The following is a 19,383-nucleotide window of genomic DNA, read 5'->3' as shown; positions in this document are numbered from 1 at the left end:
GGCCGCTGTTTCCCCAGGGCCGGACCAAGTGTTTGCCTATTGCCTTGCTGCTTGGCATGCCGGTGGCATTCGAGCGGTGAATCGGTCGCTCTGAGACGAGGCCATGAGGCAAAGAAAACCCTATTCGCGGCCTTTCTGCGGACATCTCGGTCTACCTCTAATGCTGGCTAAGTGGGCAAACGGAGGAAGCCAGAGCGTTTCTGGGAGCGTCTGCCAGTCAGTATGGGATGACGGGCGATACCGACCGTTGGGGGCTTGATATTACATAGATGGGCGTCATCTTGCGCAGAGTCTATACTCTTGAGGTGTGTCAATTCACATCGCCAATCCGATCCTTCTGGTCTCTGCCGAGATGGTATTGACGTATTCCCAACAACAAGTGCACGATTGGGCAATGATCCTAAGTGTCGTAAAGGCTGGGGATAACGAGTTCTCTTACGCAATAGGCCGGCTTGGTCGTGATATCGATCCCTCCCGCATGTATAACCGGCGCTGCGCCGAGCATGGGAACGCCCCGGGGCGTCCTTGATGCCCGCCGGTGAGTGTGTCTCGGGAGAGACATTCCTTTCGGAACAGCGCTCATTGACCAGACAGTCGACACCCTCGGTGACCGTTTTGTCGTGCTACGCGCACATTCGGGTCCGGGGATAGCTGTTAGACGTCACAGATGGTTGCGAGAAACTCAACAAGAGGGGTCTCGCGGACAACCTATCCGTTCGCCTCTGTTCAACTTGGCCATGAAAGCAAGCATGCAATAATCTCCATCTTTATACAATTTCCAATCATGTTCATGCCCAGAATGTGGTGCAGTCGCAAATGTGCCCACTGTCCACCAGTAATAAGCAGGGTCTCGGTCAAGATCTGACCGTATGCGATGCAGCTTTTGTCCAATGTGAGCCAGAGGTGCCTTTTGCTATTCTGCTGCTGGTGAAACGAAGTTCGAATTCGGCGTCATATTGCGCCTTCAGCATCAAGGTGCGTTGGCTTATATTGTGCTCCCTTTATCACCTAGCATCCGTGAGTAATGTATGCTACGTATTTGCTGCGAATCATTGGCGTGCGGCGATATGCGGCCAGTGCTATTGACTCTGCGTTCTGCAACTTCGACAATGCCAAGAGCTGTACGTCTGAAAGTCAGTTGGACAACTAAGCGACAGTTGTGTCTGGCGAAGCGCGGAAAGGCGTGCGCTTCTTACGCAATAGACCGAGTATGATGGTAATAGCATAGCCGCCAACGTCTGTCATGAGCGCTGTGGCGACCACGGGAACAAGCCGAGCTCTTCGTGCGTAGCTTGCACCGCGTCCCGGAAAACGTCCACCCAAAGCTTTCCTTCGCTTCGAGAGCTTGTTCGTTCGAAAAGCACTCGCTTTCTCACAGCTATTAAGATGATCTACACAGTTAGTTCGATCGCATGCAATATGTTAGTTCCCTCGGGCAACCTTTGCGAACGGAAGAACCTAATACGAGCGCAGGCTTTTTCTATGCGTCAGGGGTGGACTGCAACGAACATGATTGGTCGAAGTACAGACACAGAGCTGGAGGGCCCAGGCCCGGAGTGGAGGGAAAAAGGATAAAAACCGGGGTGATGACTTTGTAATGACGCTTCCGGCTACTTGCGGCATGAATGTCTGGATCTGCACAGGAACAGACGCACGTCTGGCCTGCGCACATCGACGAGGACAGTGAGCGGGACAGCGGTGGGCATGAGCGGGCATAATCATTGAGCATTGATGCGTGGTCGTTGTGGACGACGACGAAGCGAGGTGATCGCCGTATTTATAGCTGGTTATAAGAGGCCGGTTATGGGCGCCTGCAACTTTAAACCTACCTCGACGCTGGCAGCTCCTCCCATCCCTCGGGCCCCATTTTGAAAATTTAGTCTCTCCCTGATCAACTCCAGATCGCATTTGGGACGCAGCTTGGCTGTCATAATATTACCCAGATGCTCGCATTCGACGGCCGACCTCGCTCCGCGCTTCCCCCATCTACTTCTGCATTCGACTTGCCCGCGCGTGTTCAGCGCGGCACTCAAATTTCAGCCTCGAACAGCGCCGCCAGCCTCGAGGGAGCTTGTGCGCTCATCGCCGGCTCAACTACCGTCTCGGGTCAACTCATTCTTGCCCACCTGCTCAGGCTGTACTTGGGGGCCAACCTTCAGGTTGAACAGCGAACGCCCGTGCCCCCGCAAGAGCTGGATGGCCGTCCATCAGTAAGCCCGTCCGTCTTTACGTAGCTAAAGGCCCCGTGATCCGCGTGCTGGGCGTATTTAGGGAGATGTGCCGCTGGACGGACGCTGGCCTGCGCAATGTGTTCTGCACGCCGGCGTTAGCGTGGAACCCACGCGTCTTGTCGTTTCCATCTTCTCTCGCCATGCCTGGACACAGCATTATTCTGACACGTCTCTTGCCAGTCCACAAATCCCCTGCCCACCACCGATACCTCGCGATACTGCTCTAGTAGTACCATACCCATAGCGCACCTCGAATACAACAACACAGCCCTCCCGCCATCTGACGCGTGCGCCACGATGACCAAGAAACGCCGCTCGCTGCAGTCTCTGTGGTCACCCAGCTTTCTGCATGCTCAGCTGCCCGACCCACTGTCGTCGCCGCGCACGTCGCGTGCGCGGTCAGGTTCGACCGCGACGACGGGCACGCAGGATTCATGCGACAGTCTCTCCTCGCTTCCCGATCTGTCTCTGCCCGATCTGCCGCCACCGTCGCGCGATTCCCCACCGCCAGATCTGCTCGACGAGGATCCGTTCGCGAACCTCTCGCCCGCGCCGTCACTCCGTCGGGCCCGCCCGCCGTCCCTCGTCCTCCTCGACACCCTCCTCGACGACGCCGCGTCTCTTCCGCCGCGCTCACCGCTCGCGATGAGCGCGACAGACGCGTCCTCATCGCGTTTCTCCTCTCCATCGTCGTCTGCGATATCCCTGCACAGTCTCCCATGGACGCCTCCGCCAACCCCCACACTGCCCAAGGGCCGTCCGCGTCTCATACGCCCCAAGTCTTCCGCCGGTGCCCAGGTGCGCCCCGCATACACGCGGCCTGCATTCACGCCGCGCCCGTCGCTACCATCTCTGAACACCCTCGCACAGTCACATGTCGTGATCCCCAAGGTCAGTCCCTGTTGCGGTCGCTATATGCGCGTGCCTTGATGTGTTTTCTTTTCATGTATTACAGGTACGCAGAGGACGCGTGGGTGCGCAGCTTCCGGCCGAGCCCTGGGGCCTAGACGAGTCGCCCGAGTCGAGGAGCCCGTCGCGGTCCCCTGAGGCTCCCCGTCGCAGACACGTCCGGAGGCCGACAGAGCTGAGCACGATCCGCGACTCCCGCATGGTTCTCGACGGACAGCCGTTCTTCGTCGGCGAGGGTTCGCCGCTGGACCACAAGGCCAAGCTCACCGAAGACGGCGTGCAAGAGCTTGTCATCAATACCTTGGATACCAATTTGACCCCGCACCTCTTGCGTGCGTACTCTGACCCGTACCCATGTCGGACAGACACGCCGCCGTCGGCAACGCCCTCGCTGTATCCGTCCTCCCCGACCACATCAACCTCGTCATACCATTCCGCCGATCCCTTTCTCCCGCTCGAACACGTATACCCCGACGTATCTTATGCGAGCTCCTCCAACTCACGCAATACCCGATTTCTTGACAGTGATCTAGTTGCAACACTTGAATACGATTACGCCGATGCTGTATCGAAGCTGGGGCAGCCACCTTCACCCAATACAGCTGTCGTCATTGTACCAACCTCTCCTCTCAATAAGAGCCAGTCAGAGGCTTCTACCCATTTTGAGCCGGGCACATCAGCCGATACTGTGCGTACTCTCATGTGCCCTGTCCTTAATCGCCCGGTCAGCGAGGAGCCTGAGCTACTTCTTTCCCCCGATTCCTCGACCTCCGACTTCTCCCTGAGCACCAGTAGCGGACACTCGCGCTCTAGTTCTACCACTTCGACCGACTACGACGAGGAGCTCCCGGATGACGACAGTGAGAGGGTTGCCTCGTGTTCTGATGGCATCCCCTGGCCTGCTCGAGCACATACTCCCCCACTCTCGACGTATTATCGCTTTCCTGGCACTGCGCCGTTTGGCGTCGATGACGACCTTACAGAGTGTCTCTCGCCGGTGGGTAGCCGCACATCGTTCTACTCTGATTCGGATGCGGATGAGCCTACGGACGCCGGTGAGGACGGCGTACGCCGTGCCGCAACCAGTAGCCGCTCGGGCGGGTCGAGTTACAATGGCTCCTCCGCCAGCCGCACAAACGGCAACGCGAGCGGATATGGCTCAAGCGGCCAGGGTGGCAGCTTTGGTGGGCACGGCGGTGCTGGCGGTGGGGGTCGTCGGAATGGTGGTGGTGACGACCGCTATCGCCGGCCCACAGCGCGCGCAAATGTGTCCGCATCGTCCGAGTCTGAGACCTCGTCAGAGGAGGAGGATAGCACGGATGAAGAAGACTACCAGACCGCCGCGCCTTCAATGGTCTCCGCGGACGACGACGTGCCGCTCGCGCAGCAAATTCCGACGGCTCTAAATGCGCAGCGTACGATCAGGCGGCAGGTGCGTGACGAGCAGGACCAACGGCGGAGGGAACGGACACTCCGCGCGGACGACCGCACGCTGCGTCCCCGTTCGCCTAATGACCGCAGTGAGGCTGTCGCGCGCTCTGCATCTGCCAAGGTGCGTGCTGCGCAGGAGAACGGCAACACACGGACCCTGTCTGGGACGACGACGCGCAGCCATCAGATGTCGGAGTCGATATCCGGGGTGCCGAAACTGCTAGGTCGGACGCGCACGAAGACGCTTCCGGGGAACGCGACCAATCCGATCTCTGTCGGCGATCTGACGAAGAAGCTGCTTGGCGTGCAGTCGAGCGGCACGGCCCCCGTGGGCGCAGGTCACTCAAAGCGGCCATCGCTCGAGCTCAACACAAAGCCTATCCGTGTCTCCTCAACGCGACCGCCATCGCGAGACACGAGTCTCAGCCGTGGCCAGGAGGCCCGCGATGTGGGGCGGGCGACATCGCTGTTCAGACGACCATCACGCACTGTGAAGGAGGCCGAGAAAGACGACGGCCGTGGCAGGGCGCTGCGGCCGATGCGCTCGTTCCATCGTCCCAACGCGACTGCCGCCGATGTCACGCGCAGTCCTCCGCTTCCGACAGGTGCACTGGGCAGGAGCGCGACAGTGTCCCGAGAGCATGCGTCACAGATTGCTGTCCCGGCTGTGAACCCCGCATCTGTGCCAAAGCTCCCCGAGGAGCACCGCGCTTTGGAGCGTGCCAAATCGGCGAGAGCGCCTTCGCGCAGACCCAGTGGTGACCGTGACCGTGACACTGTCCGCCCTCCACTTCCAGAGCCCGAGAGCATCTCAGCCGCGCTGCGTGCACGCACGCGCAAGCCGTCAGTCATTGCCGACACAGCCCCTACTGCCTCACATGGTATGGTGTCGCCCTTTGCTCCGTTGTCCGCTACCTCGCCGACCGCGGCGCAGTCAAAGATGCAGACTCTGTGGCAGCAGCGCATCTTCGTCGGCAACATGCAGAAGTATGTTGTCGTGGAGATCGGGCCGTCGACAAGTGCAGGAGAGGTCCTGCAGAGCGTCGACAGCCAAGGCGCGTTGGACGATGGCGCTGGCAGTGGAGGCTGGATGCTCTGGGAGGTCGCCCAAGACTTTGGCATGGGTAAGTGCGCACTATTCCGCTTTGTAGGCTGCCATCTGACTCCTGTGCAGAACGACCAATCAGGAGCTTCGAGATGTTGTCTGATGTCTGCGGTTCATGGAACACGGACAAGATTGTTAACCTCCTGGTCATCAAAAAGACTTTGTTGGCGCCGATTCTCAGCCGCACTGTGAGTTATCTGTGTTCACTACAATCAGAACAGCTCTCTGAAATGTCAAATTAGGCCGTTCCGCGCAGCTCACCCATCTGCAGCGGGTACGTTCAGCACGAATACAAACGCGGGAAATGGCAGAAGCGCTGGATGGAACTGAGAGAACACAGTTTATGGTTGTCCAAGCGGGATAACGTATGTCCTGTGTGATGTCTCGTGAAACGTGCCGTCCTGATTACTTTGCTAGGCCAAAGACTCCGTGTTCCTATGTTCATTGAACAATTTCGATGGATACTATGTCACCCGTCCACATAAGGCCCCAAAGTCATATGTATTCGCAGTGAAGTCCACAGACAGCTTGACCTTCTTTGAGAATACTGCCGACTATGTCCACGTATTTGCTAGTGGCGAGGGCGAGGGCAAAAACTGGCTGGAGAAGATTCTCCTGGCTCGTGTAAGTCGAACGGTGTCCGCTCAGATAATTTGGGATCCTGATCATGCTCCATATAGTCATACGTCCTGTACCAAGAACGCAATGTCATCTCCTCGACAACAGGAGGTTTAGCCCGCGCAGGCACCCGCGCAGGTCAACGTCCTGCGCAGCCGCTCATCGCTGTCGCTCCGCAGAAAGCTGAAGGCCCCATCGCCTCAGCAAGTAGTTTCGAGCCCGGCTCATTGTTGGCGAAGCGTCAGCCCTAGTGTATCTGTCTGTCTCCTCTTCCTCACTCTCATTTACCTGTCACCGCTAGACTTCACTGTACACCGCAGCCATTCCTTGTCAATATTTATCCTCGCCCTTGGGCACATCCTATCACACTCCTTGTATTACATCTTTGTATCGCGATAGCAGGATGAGATCGAATTGAATACATTAGGATCAAATACAATATGACAGCGAGAGGTTGAGCAGCGCGAAATGTCAGACGAAAGCAAAGCAGGCAGAAGATGCAAAAATCAATCATCCGATTTCTTCAGCTTTTTCTTCGCTGGACCTTCCTCATCACCTTTCGCCTTGGGCTTGGGCTTAGGCTTAGGTTTTGGCCGCTCGTCCCCATCAACGTCCATCGCATCTATATCATCGTTCTTTGGCTTTGGCTTTGGCTTTGGCTTCAGCGCGACTTTTTTGGGCTTGTCATCGTTATCCTCCGCATCGCTCTCGTCCGCCTTGCCTTTCTTCGCGGGAGCTTTTTTCTTTGGCGTCTTCGTCTTGCCCTTCGCCGCCTTGGCCATTTCGCGGTCACCGCTCGCGTCGGAGGCAGTACGGCCGCCATCATCAGACGAATCATCGTCTGTTGGTGAGCCCTCATCCGAACTTGACGCCTGGAAGTCCTCATCTGCAGTGAATTGTCAGATCTAAACGATTTGAGGTAGCCGCGGAGTTCGACTTACCCTCCTCACTGTCTTCGTCGTCCCCGCCCAGCCGGGGCTTCGGGGCCTCCTCGCCGCTGCTCGCGACACTCTGCATCTCCTCATCCTCGTCGTCTACGCCCATGATGAGCTCGCCCTCCATCATCTCGTTCTTTACCTTGACCTTCTTCTCACGCAGGTACGCCTCCGTGCCTTCGTGCTCCTCTTTGTTGACCGATGTGAATGTGTATTCCGGCCCGCTCTTCGTCACAATCTTCAGGTCAAATGTGCGTGCGGCAGTCGCACCGAGGCCTGCGCCCAGACGCGAGAACACCACCTGATGGATGTCCGATAGCTCAATAAGCGTGGGCTGCTTAGAAACGAAGAATATGTATTTTTCGAGGAGGAAGAGGTCGCCCTGGACGGCCTTGAGATTCGCCTTGATACCTGGGTGACCATCGTGACTAAAGATACAAGTGAGTGACAACTTAGTAGTAGATAGAAAGTCTCGTGTTTACCTCTGGAAGCTGCCAGCGCCAATGATCTTCTTGCCGGACAGTGCGCGGAAAACGCCGGACACGACCTCAAACGTCGGGTCCTCGTAATTCTTCTTTAGACGGTCATATTTCGCAACGTCCTCCCTAAACCATGGGATCGTCTTAGTGTACGCAAGAAACTATGCGGACGCGCTTACTCAGCCATATTCAGCTCAGCAGTGATCTCTTCCTCACGACTGAACTGCATAACGAGGTATTGATAACGCGTCTGGCCTTGCCGAATAGGTGTGCTGAGGCCAAGCTAGCCTTCATGTCTCAGTATAATCGCCAGCCGGAGAGCAATGTGTAATTGCTTACAATGAATAGTACATGTTGGTCGTCCTTGGGAAGTAGGAACAGTCGTGAGATGCTGGCGTACATGATCTTGTAGTCGTATGTCTTGCCGCGCAACCGCAAGAAGTCTGGGAACATATCCACATCGTAGCGACCCCTTGGTGTGAGCACCAGCACTTCCTCAAAGCTCAGAATGATGTCGCCTGCGACCTGGCCGATCTCTGCTTTCTCCTTGACGGCGTCATGGAATGCTTGTGCAGCGCTGATCTCCTCTTCTTCATCGTCAGACTTTTGTGACCCTGCGTCGGAGCCACGGTCGCGCGTAGCTGTCCCGGGAACGTAGAAGCGGATCTCGACCATCTCGTCTGGTGCACTACGTGAGGGCTTCTTGCTGCTAGATGGTGTGGCGAACTCGAGGGAGACCTCTGTACGGCCGGCAATGTTGGAGTTCGCCACGTTAGCGAGGGGCAGTTCGAAGGCCGTTTTATTCGAAACAAGGAAGGCTAAGTCTTGGCCTATGGGAAATGAGTGACTGCACAGGCATCCGCGCTGACATATGCACACCTTGGAAATCGGTCACTCCCCAATTCCAGCCCTTGAAGGACATCTCTTTCGTCTCAAGCGTCACACTGAAGTGCTGCTTGAGTAGCTGGGCCATTTTTTCGTGGTCCTGTAGTTTAATGCACGAAGGTGAGGGGCACGCCACAACCAGGCGACTGGCAGCGCGCACCTCTCGTGAAAAGCCATCAAAGGTCTCTCTTGACCTGTCCTTCAGGCCAACTCGGAGCTGGTAGTTGCGCGCGACTCGTATCCACTGCGCCCATTTGATGTCTGCAGAGGACATCGCAACCATCTTCTCTGTATCTTCACCCTTCCATGCCATCCCACTGGCTGCAATGCGAAACTCTGCCGTGATGGGTCAGACCAGTCCATCCTGCGAATACGTTAGCTGAGACGTACTGCCAACTTCCGGGGACAGGCCATGGTATACTCCATCAAATTGGGTTGTCATCGCCGGTCACGGTCGAGGCAAGGTGGCTGTAGAAGAGAGGGAAAGGGATGAGGAAGGCTGAGGCAGCGCGCCTGAACGCGACTAGAGCGCGTCATTCAAACTCCGAAACGCGTCCACCGCCCTTTGGTAACTGCGCCGACCTTTAAGTTCTGCCTCTTTCATAGTCCTGAGCGATATACAAACTTATACAAAGGCTGGCGGACAACACCCTCTTATCATGGAATCCCTGGAGGCGCGCTCGCGCGATGTTCAGGAGCGGACGTTCTGTAAATGGTGTGCACGCCGGGGGCGTACCTGATGCATCCTCGGATGAATTCACCGCGGTCTCTGTTGTAGGCTGAACACAAAACTTGAGGCGAATGGATACCCTCCCATGACCTCCCTTGTCAAAGATCTCTCCGATGGGGTGCGGCTAATCCAGCTGATGGTGCGCATCCCGATTGTGTAACCCAGATCCCGGACTGACACCATGCGCGGCTTCGCGCCATCAGGAAATTATGGGTATGCACGTCAGAATTTCTCGTTGTCTATGCATCTTGCAATTTATGTCCGGAAGGTGATACGTCGCTGGGTCGGTATAACCGAAACCCCCGGATGCGCGTGCAGAAGGCAGAGAATGTAAACAAAGCTCTCGAATTCATCACGTCGAGAGGCGTTAAACTGACGAACATTGGTCCGGAAGGTGTGTCAATCGCAAAACACGTTAGAGCACAGCTAAGGGTGTCGCAGACATCATCGATGGGAACCTGAAACTCATCCTTGGGATGATTTGGACTCTTATTTTGCGTTTTACCATCGCCGACATCAGGTTAGTGTGATAGTATTTGTCTCCTTCGCCAGGCTGAAGGTTGTCGGATGAAAGCGAAGAGGGTCTTTCCGCAAAGGAAGGTTTACTTCTTTGGTGTCAGCGTAAAACTGCGCCGTACAAGGAGGTTGATGTGCAGGACTTCTCGCTGAGTTGGTCCGATGGCCTCGCATTGTTCGTGAGCCATGTCTCTTACTATACACATGTCGATGACCTGAATGCGATTCAGATGCGCCCTCATACACTGCCACCGTCCGGATTTGATCGACTATGACAAATTGGATAAGGTGCGGATGTGGAAGACATTATACATATACCCTCTCATATCATACTAAACGCATTATAGACAGATCGCCACGGGAATACTCGTCTGGCGTTTCAAGTTGCAGCAGACCACCTTGGCATTCCTGTGCGTCAAGGTCACATTTGTGTCTATAATGATTCTCAGTACGGGAATAGCAACTACTGGAGGTCGCAGATCTCTGTGACGTCGCCCGGCCGGATGAACGCAGTGTCATGACTTACATCGCGAGTTTCTTCCACGCATTCTCGTCAATGGGTGAGTCTGACTCCCGTAAGGCAGACGCATCTCTAACAATATATTCTAGATCAGGCGGAAACTGTATCACGGCGAGTGGAGAAGTTTGCTGAACTCATGCATTCGGTATGGCTCAGTAAGAATGACTTCGAGCGCCGAGTCCGCGAAGTACGTTACACTGTTTCACTCTGACGCGCCTGTCCAGCACGTCCGCTAATCTAGCCCTTAGCTCCTCGCAGCAATGTTGGAGATTCAGACCCGTTGGTCCGCGGTGCAATTTATCGGCTCGTACACTGACGCCAAGGAACACTCGGCTCAGTTCACCACGTACAAACAGAGCACGAAACGCCGGTGGGTCACCGAGAGGCAGGACGTAACCACGCTCTTCGGTAATGTGCAGACCAAGCTGAGGACGTACGGCCTCCGAGAATACGTGCCCCCACCAGGTCTCGCGTTAGCGGTACGTTGTGCTTTGATCACAGTTCAGTATAGAAATGTTCTGACCGTCCATATATCGGTGGTGTTTATTAGGATCTTGACTCTGCTTGGAATGCATTGTTGATATCGGAAGCTAACCGCTCTCGAGCGATCAATGCGGAGATCCGAAAGTTGGTTCCTTTCAGTTACCAGAGTACTGTTGGATGTTGACCATATTGGCAGAATCAAGGAGACGCTCCGCAAGAAGTTCGCCGACCTTGCTAACAACTTCGAGAAGCGACTACGAGCTATATCATCCGAGCTTGCGGGTATCGAAGGGACTCTTGAAGTACATCCTTCCGAGAATGTACAATGCTACTGTCAACTCACATAACATTTGCTTTCATAGAACCAGCAACAGCAGGTGGAACAACTACGGACGCGGCTTCCAGCTCTCTCGGACACCCTTGGAACAGTTATGAGCGCGGAGGACGAGTGCCGAGCAGCGAATGTGGACGAGAACGATTACACTGTGTTCACATGTCAGGACCTCGAGTTCGAATTGGAGTTGCTGGAACAGAGTATCTTGAAGAAGATTGCATTTATAGACAACCAAGTCAGTGTCTGTTATATGAGCCAGTGTTGGTGCTAACAACGAACTTGCAGATTGTGTCACGGAACATGACCAACCTGACGCCGGCGCAATTGGAGCAGTTCGAGAGCACGTTCCGTTACTTCGACAAGGACCAGTCTAACACGCTGAATGAGTTTGAGTCGGCTGCCGCATTAGCTAGTCTCGGTATCGTATATTCCGTAAGTGATGACCTCCTTCAGTCCTACATGCATTGATGAAATTTGAAGGACGAGGACCTGTATATCATTTATGATCAACTTGTGCAAGACTACGGCGCTGTTACGTTTGAGGCATTCATTAACCTCTTGGTACGTTTCGATGTTCCGTCAAGCACAGTGAACAAGACTCATGAAGGGATGCCGGACAGGTGGAGATCACTGAAGACCAGACATCCCCTGAACAGCTGCGCGAGGCGTTCCGCGGCATCGCCGCAGATAAGGTGAGTATCATCCATCCGCCCTCGACTGACGGTTGCCTGATTTCGATGCGCAGCCATTCGTCACTGAGTTGGACCTGCGGGTGGCCCAGCTACCGGCGGCCGCAGTCGAGTATCTGCGGGAGGCGATGCCGGCTGCGCAGAACGGGACCGGCGAACCTGAATATGATTATGAAGCCTGGTTGGATGCGGTCTTTGCATAACGGGACACATGTATCTCACGTAGCAAGCGTAATAAGTATAGTGACTTCCTGGCTCGCGTGGACATGACTTTCTTTGGGCGCGCGCTTAGCGTGTGTTCAAGGTTTAAAATGCCTCCGGCATTGATAGTGATAGCTCTCTTTTTGCCTGCGCGCGTAGCTCTGCATGTTCACAGCATGAAATATGCCTAGAAACTGACGCAGCAGGCGTGCGCAGGGGAGAGGAAAGCTGATCTAAGGACACCGCCAATTGCGGACAATCTGAGTGGCAATCGCCGGAAACATCATCGCCGCGGATAAGTATCGCGATACATATCTTCACCACTGCAGACTCGACCACGACCTCACTTCCCGCCACACACATACCTCTCCCTATTCTTACCCCCACCACCTGTTGTAATGGTACGTCCGTCGACGTCGACAACGACGCGCACGCGCTCACCATCGCCGCGATCGGGCGCTCCGTCGCGTGTCATAGGCCTCGCAATCCGGTGTCGCCGTTAGCCCCGCATGCCTCACAGCGTACCAGAACCTGAAGCTGGGCAAGAAGATCAAGTACATCATATTCACACTCAGCCCAGACCACACAGAGATCATAGTCGAGAAGGAGTCGCAGTCGACCAACTACGACGACTTTCTCGGCGACTTGCCTGAGGTTGAGCCCCGCTGGGCCGTGTACGACTTTGAGTTCGAGAAGGAGGGTGCGGGCAAAAGGAACAAGATTACGTTCTATTCCTGGTGCGTGCTCTTCCATACCTTTGCGATATCGCGCGCATCGCGGGCAGTGCACAGTGGCGGGTGGCCTGACGGAGCGCCCACTGTTGGCAGGTCGCCCGATGACTCGAAGATCAAGCAGAAGATGCTGTTCGCCTCATCAAAGGATGCCTTGCGACGCTCTCTGGTAGGCATTGCGGTGGAAATTCAGGGTACGGACTACAGCGAAGTCGCGTACGAAAGTGGTATGTGCAAGGCCCGGCCTACCGCCTGGCTCATCGTGTCTGATGTCTTTTTGTTCTCAACAGTGCTGGATAAGGTGTCTCGAGGAGCCTGAATGTCACTGTACGTCAGACTATCCCTACACTACCCAGGCTCGGTCTGCTTCCTTCCGGTTTGTCGCGTACCGCTGGGCTCCGGATAACCTCTATCTCGATGGCGAACTGAAGAAAGCTGTAGAGCTGCAGATAATTGAACCGCTCGTGTAGCATCAACTTCAATGATTTTTTCTCCTGTCTTCGGACATTCTTTCTGCTGCATTGACCATTCATGGTCAATTGAGAGCCGAAACTAGTTCCAAGGCTGATCGTGGCGTGAGCATGGAAGATGGTCGGCTAGACCTGTGCGAGAGGAAAACCGGTGTAAGGGACACTGCGTACATTGCCGTGAATCGAAAGCAAGCTACTGTGCCGGGGAAAAGACCCCTTTAGGTTTTTGACTGAGAGGTTTTTGGTATGTCATCAACTGTGTCATCAACTATGTCAACAACTCGAGGCGTTTTGGGGCTGTTTCATGATAACCTGCCCATGATTATTTATAACTAACCCTCTCCCCGTGTCCGATATCAACAGCTCTCGTGGAGTCGTTCCCGGAACATTAAGGCGGGCGGTCTGCCCCATCAGTCGAACATGTGATATATTTGATATATTTGATTCATCGATGCTTTCGGGCACAGAGATCCCCTTCATTCCGCCAACTTCGGGTTTGTGCATGGAATGTCATTGCAAATGCATCATGTCTGTCTGCCGAATGTTAGGAGGTCTACGGGATGCATGCTCACGGGCCCATCACCCGAGATTTATCTGTGAGTTTATGTCATTCTTGGAAGCGGATTGTGTGTGGACTGCATGCACGAATAGGGGCGAGAATCGCTAGACGAGCTAGATGGCTGCATTCCGCTGCACTCTAATCACAGAACAATCCCATCTCTAACACCTCGGGTGGCCATATCATGCGCGGCATACTAGCTCGTGAGGTAGGATCGTGATTCATGTCCACTGCAAGCTAGCCTCGCTGCGCCTAGATGGAGATCGGGCTGGACCGGGCACTCCTTTATTTCTGGTTGCAAGATTGCTGATAGATACAGCTACTATACCATGTATACAGGTGATTTACAGCGCTTGCCGGTTGGCACATGTCAAACGTGCCGACCCACATAACAGGTGAATGGGACAGTGGGCCAATCACACAATTTCATTGAATTCACTGGCCACGGGTATCTCTAGTCCGAGACACTCAAATGTCTCATGCGCCCCGGTACAAATAACGCGAGTGAGTTTGCCAGTGAGCGTAGTACTCACTTCCCCGCAAATTTCGTCTCACGTAGCTCATATCTTCCCCTCTTCTCAGTGCAATGGCAGTCAAGCCTGACGATAACAACCGCCCGCCCTACGACGATGTCATCCAGGCGATTGTCGCCTATGTCTTCGACTTCCAGGTAACGTCCCCCAAAGCGTGGAAGCGCGCCCGAGTCGCACTGCTCGACTCTCTAGGCTGTGCCATCGAGAGCGTACCCGTATGCACCTCATTCATTGGACCGGTGGTCAAGGGCACCGTAGTCCCGCATGGGTTTCACCTTCCTGGGACATCCTACGTGCTCGACCCGCTCAAGGCCGCTTTCGACCTCGGCTCCCTCATCCGGTACCTCGACCACAGTGACGCCTTCCCGGGTGCGGAATGGGGCCATCCGTCCGACAACATCGGTGCTATTTTGCCTGTTGCGGACTGGCTCAGCCGCCAGGGGGACGATAATATGACGATGCAGGATGTGCTGGAAGCGCTCATCAAAGCATACGAAATCCAAGGTTGCTTCCAGGTACATCGATTATCAGTGGTACATTCCACTATGTCAGAGCTTAAGTGACGTATATGTAGATGCGAAATGCTTTCAACAAAGTCGGCATAGACCACGTAGTCCTCGTCAAGGTCGCCGTGGCGGCGGTTGTCTCAAAGCTGATGAACCTAACGCGCGCACAGGCTAACGATGCTGTTAGCCAGGCGTTTGCTGACGGACAGCCGCTGCGAGTTTATAGGCAGTCACCCAACACCAGGTACGCGTTTTTAGTGTGCTGTACATTATCAAACCTTACGATAGTCTCTAGTCCTCGTAAGGGTTGGGCGGCGGGTGATGCATGCATGCGGGCCGTACACCTCGTCCTCATGACGAAGTCTGGTCAGCCCGGCTTCCCAACCGTTCTTACCGCGCCAAGATGGGGCTTCTATGATACGTCCTTCGGCAGCAAGCCATTCGAGTTCCCTGTCCCGTTCGGGACCATGGTCGTAGAGAGCCACTTCATCAAGCTCGTCGTGGCTGAGGGGCACGCGATCTCCGCCGTCGAGGGCGCGCGAACCCTCTCGAAGCGACTGAAAGAACGCATCGGGTCGATCCGCTCGATCCGCATCCGTACGACGGACGCAGCGATGACGATCATTAACAAAATCGGACCGCTACACAATGCAGCAGACCGCGACCACTGCATGCGCTATGTCGTCGCGGTGACGCTGCTCAAAGGGGATTGGCCCACCGCGGCGGACTACACGGACGACTCATCATGGGCACGCGACCCGCGTGTGGAAGCACTGCGAGCGAAGATGACTATGGAGGAGGACCCGCAGATGACCCGCGACTACCACAGCCCTCGCTCGCGCAAGGGCGCCACAGCGCTGGAGGTGACGATGGATGACGGCACGGTGCTTGAGGAGGTACTCGTAGAACGGCCGATCGGGCACCCCTGGCGCGCGGAGACGATCGACGGTACGAGGGAGAAGTTTATCAAGTTGACGGGCCAGGTCCTCCAGGACCCATCGACCTTCTGGGATAAGTTCATGGCGGAAGACATTAGTTCTGTGAGGGTCAGAGATTGGATGGATCGTTTCACTGCGCAGCAGACGCCGTTAGTGTAGTCCGTTCGGACGCCGTGACCCGTGAGTATGTATCTCATTCAGGGCCGCATGCCGGTCAGATGCATGGAGGCGCTGTGTATTATATCGTGTGTTATCATCTGATCAGTGATTCCGAACAATTATTTCCGGCCTCAAATTGTTTGAAGCTGACCCTTTTCTTGGCTATAAGACGAACGTTCAGTTGCCAAGTAGTCTGACTCGAGGTGGTACATTTCAATCCTGAAATGGAGTAGAACCATCAAGATTTGCAGCATCGCCGCTGATGCCCGCGCGTCGTATACACTCGGGCTCTGAGATCTAGGTAGCTTAACTTGACCTTTCATCATCCAAGATCGGGAGACCCTAAGATATCCGAGCCTGTTATAGGAGTCGATGAGTTCCATGGCGAGCGGATACTCAGTGAATGAGCCCGAGGCTTCGCATGGTCTCATTATCGTGCTTCCATCTATAATAGGGACATAGAAGTGTCGTGGGCATGATTGGATGCAGAGAAGTGAGAACGGATTGGCTGATTCGAGGACTTGGCATACTTGGCTCGAAGTTCTCGACAGAGAAGGAGTTAAAATTTGACCGACCTGCGGCGATAACACATCGATACACGTAAACATCTTCAGCATGCGCATTGTATATAAGCCATCGAAAAGTCTAAAGATCATGGCGTCACGGACCCAGAACAAGGGGCGACATCCTCAAGCACGCAAACGTCCCGCCCCGGGGGACTCTTCCCTCCCTGTGGGAACAAATGCGCAAGGAGGGGACTTCTATGCCTTTGGGGTGACGAAGCGTAATCCCCAATTGACAGAGAACACCGGTCTAGGACCATTGTGGTCCGCTTCCCCGTCATTGGGGGGCGATATAATTGCAGTTTTGCACGCAGTGGAGACCCTTGGAACTCGTCGCTCGTACCATCCGTTGGTGAATATGGGCCTGACACTCCCGCAAGGACGCCTGTTCGGCGCTGTCGTCGAAGCGATACTATACGGTGAGCATTAGCTTATTCTCGTGACAGTGTGATGTTTATGGGCGCGATGGGGCAGGCGTGAATGTGATCTTAATCCTGGCAGCGTTGTGCCTGCTCGGGCAGCACAATGAACCATCCTATACACAGCGCGCCCGTGTCAGCTTGATCTTTGTGATATTCGTCCTTTGCACTATGCACCTGGTGAACAACAATATTCTTACATTCACGTCGTATTGCTTACCTTCTCGCCTGCCAGACGGCTGTCTTAGAAGGCGTTCGACAAGCGTTCTTTGAGTGGCCGTCTCCGGACGAGTACTATAGGGATATTTCCCAACCACCCAACGTGATTGCGAATGCTGCATATGGCGTCGCAGTCATGGTCGCCGACGGGATCATGGTGAGCCACGATCTCCGATCCATGAGATAGCTTTGACAAAGACAGGATAGATCCATCGCGTCTATATCATATTTGGCAATCGGTGGAAAGTGATTCTCGTACCATGTTTCAGTACAGTCGTTACCGCAGGTGCGTTTACCGCGTGATCGCGCTCCGGAATTGACCTGAGCCACGAAGTTATGTTTGTAGCGGTCTGGTTTGTCCTCGTCCACGTGTGCCGAATGGCGCCACGCAATCCCGATACCTACCTATCAATAGTCGGCCGTTTGGCGCCAGCAGCCTACATCCTGAGCTTCGCCACTAACATCATCATCACGATGCAAATTATCATACGCATCGTGATTTCCATGCGCCTCGTCAGAGATTTGCGACCCGAATCAGGATGCTTCCACCGAAGATGTCTTGCCTACACGATCGAGTCTGGGGTTTTGTACCCATTGTCTCTCCTTGCCACTGGGATCCTTTGGTTCCTGAAGAACGATAGTCTGGACATACTTGCGGGGTCAAACTTACAACGTACGTCATAGCCCTCACGAACAGATTTATGAATGGGCACTCACATTTTCCCTTCATGCATTCATGAAGTACTATGCATGGTGCCGATACTCCTCTCGCTGCAAATGCGCTTGAGACTCAGCATCTACGATGCTGCGAAAGGTTTCCAAATTACGCCGTTCCCCACAAGAGTGTCTGGGATGTCTCAGACTTCCCAGCATCCCCAAACAGTACATCGAAGCCGGCTGCCATCACTGACTCTACCTGTGGGATTCAGAGATGGGCGGCGGGGTCTGCCCGCGAATGGGTTGATCCATATCAGTGACGAAATGTTGCAGTCACAGTCTCTACCCTCACCTGCTAGCACGGACGATTCTACTATGTCTTCTCAATTGGTCAAATAAGCTTATCATGGGGTGTAAACGTATATCTGACTGAAACACTGCCGCAGATTCCCTTCGGCTCGTTTGCCTCTTTAGAATCGCGCGTTGATGTGATTTGTGGTTTTTACTTAAGCCTTATGGTAGTTCCACGGAAACTGTTCAATGACTTCGATGGCGTGCCCTTTGGTCCAGTTGTCGACTGAGACCACTTGGAGTGCAGAGCTAGATTCTTGGAGATCTCGTTGCATTTTGTGACCTGCTCAGATAACAACGATTTAGGATATCGTCTCAAGCCTCCACACTCAGCGATGAGAACGAGAGAACCTGCACAATCTGATAGTATCGCTGTGCTGCCTGAAGTGAAGTTATATATACCAGATGGATGCATCTGGAAAACCGAAACTCTACCTCCAGGAGCTACCGATGCGATTATTGTGAGCGGCCCACGCTGGCGCCTCTCGTCGTGACCGTAACAAATGAACTCCCAGTGCCTGTGGCCCGTGACTGAACACTAGGTCGAGTCGATACAGTAGTCCACCTTCTATCGGATGTCGTGGTGTTAATGCGGTCGGGGCACATGGCTGAGAAATCTTCAAGAGCATATGTCTTACTGTTCAATGCGCGCGCCAGCTTGCGGCACAGTAGCAGTAAGCCACGACCTGACTACTAATCACTGCAGGCTGACTTGCAGGGTCGGGCTGACGACTTCAGGCCGGGCCTTGCCCACCACTTCTGATAACTCATTTTGAGCTGGTATCCCTGGGTGCAGCATTGACGCCGTCACGGCTACACACGATGATGCTATATTTGTACCATGATATAACAAATACAAGATGACAATCCCTGGTCCAAAAGGCGTTACATCAGGAAAAGTGGAAGTTTGCTGACGTTCTGAGATGCTCTGAGGTCGCTGACGCGCTGACTTCAGCGCGTCAGCGATTTCAGCTGTTCAGCTGGCTCAGTCACTTCTTTCAGCGGATTCCGCATCTCAGCACGCCTCAGCAGACCGTCATGTAATAGTATGCCGATCACACCATGTTCGGAACCCTTATAATGAGGTGCATTGCGCTTCTCATGCAGATCAAGTAACCCATAATGTGGACGTCGACTTTAGTTGCAGCATGCGCAGTGCTTATCATCTCACGTATCCTTGCTATCTTTTCGAAGCTTCAGGTAAGATGACAA

The 19,383-nt window shown here is 54.5% G+C and overlaps 4 protein-coding genes across 4 annotated transcripts; 3 read left to right on the top strand and 1 right to left on the bottom strand.

The window, feature by feature from the left end:
• Window positions 1–1,943: 1,943 nt before the first annotated feature.
• POSPLADRAFT_1058958 (hypothetical protein) lies at window positions 1,944–6,545 on the top strand (the record flags this gene model as incomplete). The annotated part of the gene is made up of 7 exons (XM_024481104.1): window positions 1,944–2,210; window positions 2,412–3,122; window positions 3,187–5,695; window positions 5,746–5,864; window positions 5,919–6,041; window positions 6,094–6,300; window positions 6,357–6,545. 7 exons carry the CDS (start codon window positions 1,944–1,946, stop codon window positions 6,543–6,545), a joined length of 4,125 nt encoding a protein of 1,374 aa, XP_024336450.1.
• Window positions 6,546–6,800: 255 nt separating this feature from the next.
• Window positions 6,801–9,035, bottom strand: POSPLADRAFT_1149146 (hypothetical protein; the record flags this gene model as incomplete). The annotated part of the gene is made up of 8 exons (XM_024486276.1): window positions 6,801–7,180; window positions 7,236–7,657; window positions 7,712–7,834; window positions 7,888–7,991; window positions 8,048–8,538; window positions 8,588–8,693; window positions 8,754–8,929; window positions 8,984–9,035. 8 exons carry the CDS (start codon window positions 9,033–9,035, stop codon window positions 6,801–6,803), a joined length of 1,854 nt encoding a protein of 617 aa, XP_024336449.1.
• A 217-nt stretch (window positions 9,036–9,252) lies between these two features.
• Window positions 9,253–13,352, top strand: POSPLADRAFT_1066869 (hypothetical protein; the record flags this gene model as incomplete). Its single annotated transcript, XM_024482117.1, has 20 exons — window positions 9,253–9,308; window positions 9,372–9,479; window positions 9,527–9,717; window positions 9,765–9,843; window positions 9,898–10,014; window positions 10,070–10,127; window positions 10,187–10,249; window positions 10,300–10,399; window positions 10,449–10,546; window positions 10,608–10,838; window positions 10,910–10,986; window positions 11,039–11,144; window positions 11,205–11,411; window positions 11,462–11,608; window positions 11,657–11,737; window positions 11,797–11,868; window positions 11,922–12,056; window positions 12,544–12,803; window positions 12,894–13,024; window positions 13,088–13,352. The coding sequence occupies 20 exons, from the start codon at window positions 9,253–9,255 to the stop codon at window positions 13,114–13,116; spliced, it is 2,346 nt and encodes a 781-aa protein (XP_024336448.1). The 3' UTR covers window positions 13,117–13,352.
• A 1,060-nt stretch (window positions 13,353–14,412) lies between these two features.
• Window positions 14,413–15,962, top strand: POSPLADRAFT_1048152 (hypothetical protein; the record flags this gene model as incomplete). Its single annotated transcript, XM_024479449.1, has 3 exons — window positions 14,413–14,874; window positions 14,934–15,109; window positions 15,161–15,962. 3 exons carry the CDS (start codon window positions 14,413–14,415, stop codon window positions 15,960–15,962), a joined length of 1,440 nt encoding a protein of 479 aa, XP_024336447.1.
• Between the last annotated feature and the right edge of the window lie 3,421 nt (window positions 15,963–19,383).

This window comes from Postia placenta, assembly GCF_002117355.1.
Source record: "Postia placenta MAD-698-R-SB12 unplaced genomic scaffold POSPLAscaffold_11, whole genome shotgun sequence".
NCBI lineage: Eukaryota > Fungi > Basidiomycota > Agaricomycetes > Polyporales > Adustoporiaceae > Rhodonia > Rhodonia placenta.
Note: the sequence above shows the minus strand (reverse complement) of the source record. Positions and strands in the feature narration are given on the sequence as shown.